The 6,284-nt window shown below is 45.8% G+C and overlaps 1 protein-coding gene across 1 annotated transcript in view; it reads right to left on the minus strand.

The window, feature by feature from the left end:
* Positions 1 to 428: 428 nt before the first annotated feature.
* The window catches only part of LOC103520254, an 11,908-nt gene continuing 6,052 nt past the window's right edge, over positions 429 to 6,284 (minus strand). The window contains exons 2-3 of the mRNA XM_008485344.1: positions 2,558 to 5,353; positions 429 to 953 (exon numbers count right to left, since the gene is read on the minus strand). Coding sequence (XP_008483566.1) covers positions 429 to 953; positions 2,558 to 5,353 — 3,321 coding nt within the window. The remainder of the gene's footprint in view (positions 954 to 2,557; positions 5,354 to 6,284) is intronic.

Consider the following 6,284-nt stretch of genomic DNA (forward strand, 5'->3'; position numbering starts at 1 on the left):
ACCCAATAATCACAAGTGTTGTAAGATCACAGTACTCATCATACAAAACTTAGCATCAAACTGGATAGGTAGAGTAAAGCAAACCATCACAACAAAATGAATATTAGGAACAGGTAAAAGTGGACTGTATGGAAAGGAAATTAAAGGTAAGTAACATCAATAATAAGAAAAAAAATTATTAACAATAATAGGAAAAAAAAATACTGAAGGTTAGATCAATTTAAACAAACACAAAAAAAAAACAACGTATTTACAAAGATTCCAGGGGGAGGAATCCTAGGCATCCACAGGTAGGACGAGCAACTTCCGAACTGGACGAGTGAGTTCTCCGGAACTGGTCCTCACAGAGACGATTCTCACCACTCCATCTTCAGCTGGCATCACTCGGGTGACTCTGGCAAGAGGCCACGACCATGGGTGGTTGATTATCAATCGTCAAGACCACAATGTCCCCCAACCTTCAGGTTATCAGAGGGGAGCACCACTTCTGACGTTGAATCAAGGTGTGGAGGTACTCTGTTGCCCATCGTTTCCACAAGTGTTGGGTCACTTGAGATATAAGTTCCAGCGAGTGAGACGATGGAAGGCACGTCCGTCAAATTGGTCTCAGGGCGAGCCACCAATGGCGCTCCTATCAAGAAGTGACCCGGGTCAAACATTGAACATCGTCCACAGGACATGAAGCGGGAACTCCGATCGGTCGGGAGTTCAGGAGTGCTTCGATCCGAACGAGGAAGGGTCAGGAACTCTTCATAATGAAGAGGGCGGTCATTAAGAATCCTCTTTAAGTGGTGCTTCACCGACTTGACTCCAGCCTCCCATAGACCACCAGATGACGGATTACTTGGGGCGTTGAAAGTCCATTGAATTTCTCTCCCAGTCAGGTGATCGATGATGGCCGGTTCATTGCGCTTCAAAAAAGTATACGTTTCATCAAGGACGCGGGCGGCACCCTGAAAGTTGGTTCCTTGGTCACTGAATAGACAGGAAGGTAAGCCTCGACGGGCGATGAATCTATCCAGAGCAGCGAGGAAACAGTCGGTGCTTAAAGAGGTGAGTATTTCCAGGTGTACTGCTTTGGTTGCAAAGCAGACAAAGATGGCGAAATATCCTTAATCACGGGACTATTTCGGCGGTAGCCTTCCTTCAAGGAAAACGGTCCGGCGAGGTCTACACCCGTATGGACGAAAGGGCGACCTTGGGCAAACCGTGAAGGTGGTAAATCTGCCATGATTGCTTCATGGGGTTTGGCCGTGAAGCGGAAGCAGGACGAGCACTTAAACACCACTTTCCGAACAAGATCCCGTAAGCCACAGATAAAGTACTTACGTTGTACAAGGCATTGTATCATCTTGGGTCCTCCATGCAAACTGTTCAAATGATAATGTCGAACAATCAACAAGGCCAGATGACTTTTCGCCGGCAGGATGATTGGTGACGTGAGTCATAAGGCAGCGGTGCTCGTGCAAGTCTACCCCCCACCCTGAGGAGATCGTTTTCAAGGAAGGGAGTTAGGTGACGAAAGTTGGATAGTGGTATCCGACTTAAGCGCTTCAATCTCTTTACGGAAATGGTGAGTTTGAGTTATCCGGATAAGACATTGCATGGACTGCTTCAACTCCTCAACTGACAGACATCCCTGACGACGTAGGGCCGCAGGCGAGGCAGCGTTATGACGGAAGCGGAGCATCCACGCCAGTCACCCGTTGAGCGCGGGTGAGAGAGGAGAAACGCTCAACGACTTGAATACCTGTTTCTCGGGCGGATTGTGCACAAGTAGAAGGGAAACAGACTCCTTCAAATCCTAGAGAGAAACAACAGATCCTTCAGATTCCGGGGTAAGTCAGGTATCACTGAGGCGTTTCTTTCGGGCATGAGCGAGGGAGCGGTCGCTTAAGGAACTTAGGACCTGAACCACCAGGAGGGTCGTTGACTGCAGGAACCCAATGGATCAGCGGAAACACCCTCGGCTGGCCTAGATCAGCTGGATTCACTTGGTTGAAATGTGAAGCCACTGGTAGTAGGCGAGGTTATGTCCAGAATTTTGACAACTCGGTTAGCAACAAACCCTTTAACCAAATGACGGTGGCGTGCGTAGCCCATGATAAGACTACCATAGAATCGGTGAACAATCGGATTGGTTTCAATCCGAGTCGATTCGCCGGAGTGGCTGAAGCGCGACTCAATTTAGAAGTGCTAACATGTAGCTTGCAGTCAATTCCAAGCGTGGAATGGTGGACGGTTTTGTAACTGGGCGCTACTTTTGATTTCGCTCGAGATCAGGTTTACCAACACTCGACCCATCGGACACAACTCGTAGATAAACGACTGCCGCCATTGCAGAAGAAGAGGCATCAGAGAAACCAATTAGCTCTGGTGCAGACACGTATGTATCCAAGATGTAACGTGGAATCTGTACTTTACGTAGGCAGGGCATGTCCGACACGAATTTGTTCCATTGGTCAAGCATAGCGGATGGTAAGAGGTCATCCCAGTCAAGCCCTTGTAACCAAACTTGTTGTAGTAGGATTTTCATCCATATGGTAATTGGACTTACAAAACCCGACAGATCATAAATTCTGGCGATTTGAGAAAGGACTTGACGCTTGGTGACACAATTTTCAATGGGATCAACACGGTAGATAAAGGCGTCTTGATGAGGATCCCACTGCAGACCAAGAACCCTGATTGTTTCGATATCTCCCAATTGGTGAGGCTTTTCGAGGTAATTGAGCGGAAGATCTCTCAAAACAGTCGGATCGGAACAAGACCACTTCCGGAGTTCGAACCCGGCAGTGGCCAACAGCGAGACTAACTCATCTCTGAGTCGGCCAGCTTCTTCCACAGATGAAGCACCCGTACAGATGTCATCAATATAGGTGTCGGAATCCAAAGCTTGGGCAGCGAGTGGAAACCGATGGCCTTCATCCTGGATCAGCTGTTTGATTACTCGCAGGGCTTGATATGGCGCACAAGCAACACCAAAACATACACGTTGAATCTCGAACTGCTGTACAGGGTCTGATGGGCTGAATCTCCAGAGAATCTGTTGATAGGGACTATCTCGGGGATCCAACTTGATGCAACGATACATCTGTTTGATGTCAGCAGTCAGTACAATCGGATGGAGCCTGAAGGTCAACATGATGTCGGTGATGTCGTTTTGTAACTTGGGACCTACCAACAATGCTTCGTTCAGAGACGGGTGACTGGGCGAGGCATGCTCAGCAGGGCTGAACACAACACGGCATTTGGTTGTGGAACTACTTTCCTTGAGAACCCCATGATGGATGAGAAGGTAGTCGGACGGTTTGGATGCAGGTATCATGTGCCCAACATCCAAGTAATCCTTGATGTTCTCATGGTACAACTCTCGGAAAGTCGGATTTCTGTCAAGCTGTCTCTCAAGTTTCAACAGACGGTTCAACGCCTGAGAACGGTTGTTCCCAAGATCAGGTGGCTGATTGTTGCGGAATGGAAGTCGCACAACATAAGTGCCTGAGGGTTCACGGCGGTGAGTTTTGATAAAGTGTTGCTCACACTCATCATCCTCAGGGTTGGTGGCAGGCTTCACACAAATCTCTTCCATCTCCCAGAATCTCTTCAATTGATTAGAAAGATCATTCTCCATATTGGTGATGAAGAATGACTGCTGCACTGCTGGGAACACAGGCTCGGCTGGTGCACATCCCATGACTAAAACACCAAAGTTTGATGGAACCAATGAGGGTTCGCCACGGATAATGGGTTCATGAGAGCGAATAATATCTGCATAATGTTGAGCACCCAGCAGCATATGAACGGATGATGGCTGGAAGAAACTTGGATCGGCTAATTCTACATTAGCAAATTGACGAATTATATCAGGGGAAACAGGCAAAGCCGGGATATTTGCAGAGATGCGAGGTAAGATGGCAGCCTCTACATTCAATGCAAATGGGCAATGCTTGGATTCCAAAGTGCAGGAGAGCACTCCAGTGACAGTCTGTGGAGTACCCGAACCAATCCCAGATATGCTGACTTGAGATGGTTGGGATGGTAGACACAAACGATTAGCAAGGGATTGAGTAACAATGTTAATCATGCTACCAGGATCAATGAGGATGCGAATGTCATGGCGTCGACCAAAAGCATCAGGCACAGACACAACTGCAGTACCCAGCAACACTTGCTTAACATAGCTCGGCTTATGAGCATCAGGTACAAGGTTGCAGGAAAGTGTTGTAGACGGATTCACAACACCACTTGGCCCAGGATTCACATTGGTCAGTGAATTACTGGTATTAGGTTGAACAGGATAAGTCGAGTAGGCCGGGCTAGCATCAGCCGGACCCGTTGGTTGAGCAGAATGCAGCAGTGTATGGTGTTTCTTGGATTGACACTGGCGACAAGAAAATCTGGTGGTGCACAGATTTCTAGAGTGGGGACCAAAACAGGCAAAACACAACTGTTTCTCTCTGAGGAAGTTGTACCTCTCTGGTATAGATAGCCTCTGGAACTGATTACAAACTATCAACTTGTGTGCTTGGTTACAGCATGGACAGTCTCGGACAGGCTTGGCTTCAGATGTGGGTTTAGGTGATACCACATTAGCCACAAAGGAACGTTTCACAGTAGCTGGAGGTGGTGCCTTGTATCCAGAAGCTTGCGGAGTGGAGCGGGTAGGTGCAGGTTTGGCGACTACAGGTGACATGAGATCCGACACTGAAACCCGACCTTGGACAAACTTCAACAAGTCCTTATACTGTGGAACGACTTCCTTCTCTACCCACATATTCTCAAAAGCTTGGCGTGTAGTTGGGTCCAGAATTCTCAGGGCCATGAACAATAGGAGAAAGTCACCCTGATTATTTATACCAACAGCCTTAAAGGCTTCCACGGAAACATTAAAGGTCTCCAGAAATGAACGCAATTGAGCCTCATGGGTCAGAGGCTTAATACTAAACAATTTAGCACAGATGCTGTTAGCAACCACCCGCTTGTTACTAAACTGATTCACAAGGGTCTGGTAGGCTATCTGATAGTTGTTCTCGGAAAATGAGAAACCTTGAATACAGGCTAAAGCAGGTCCAGATAGGAGGGACTTCAAATAACTATACTTCTCAATGGGGGTCAAGCCCACTTGAGAGTGGACCAGGGCATCAAACAATGATTTGAAAGAGGAAAAACTTTCATGGGTACCGTCAAATACTGGTATGTTGATTTGAGGTAGCTTAGGCCTTGATGTGCATAGCGAGTGGAACATCGTGGGATATGAGAGGAGGGAGCGGGAGCGAACAATGGACGCATACGCATCACGAATCGACACCGAGACTAACACATGCATGGATACACTACAAACACGTCGAAACACCTATTAAGATTGAACAATGGATTATGGATGGAATAGTATAGGGGAACATGGATGATACAATAAACAAACTCTGAAACATTTAAACAAAATGAACATGAACACTGAATTGCTTATGGATGTTGGATTAGCTTTAGCTATCAATTTATTGGCTATGGATGCTAGCTATGGATTTCTTAGCCTTAGCAAAGTCTTTAGCTAAAAAAGGTAACAAATGTAAAACCTGAACCCTAAAAAAACTTTTGAAACTTTTATTAAAAAACACTTTTGAAACTTTATTATTTAAGAGAAAAAAAGTAAGAAGATTTAATATTTTAGATTTACTTGGAAAAGTTTATAAACAAATTACAGTCAAATTAATACAAGTTTTCGAGAAAAGTTCACTTGGAAAGAAAGGAAAGTTTTAAAACAATTACAGTCAAATTAATAATGAAGAATGAGGTTCAATTAACAATGAATACAAATTCCAATAAAAGATACAATTTTAACAGTTAATTAAGGGATTAACTCACAAGTGGATCGGAAAAACAACCAAAAAAACAAAAAAATAGACACTTAGAGACTTCACGAGACTTGTGGTACCACGAGTGGTCTCTCGTTCGGTTCGTCCGGAATCGACAACGGTTCTTGTTTGCTCTCTCTATGACCGTCTCTTAGGTCCAGGCGGTGCTGGAGTAGGGTGTCGACCGTCTAGGTTGCTATAATTTAGTTAAGTTCCATTCTGACCGGCGAAATCTGGTTTGGTAAGGAACTTAAACTTCGTCGTGTTTTGTTCTAGCAACTCGAGTTACGAGACCAACTCCTCCAACTGGTCTAGTTTCTGCATAATAGCCACCCATTCAGGAAACTCCTGTACAAAATGTTATAATTTTCACGACTCTCATGAATACGAGGGGGACAACATGGTCTTGGTTTGGGACACCAAGGTGGAGGG

The sequence above is a fragment of the Diaphorina citri genome, unplaced genomic scaffold (genome assembly GCF_000475195.1).
Source record: "Diaphorina citri unplaced genomic scaffold, Diaci psyllid genome assembly version 1.1 scaffold3367, whole genome shotgun sequence".
NCBI lineage: Eukaryota > Metazoa > Arthropoda > Insecta > Hemiptera > Psyllidae > Diaphorina > Diaphorina citri.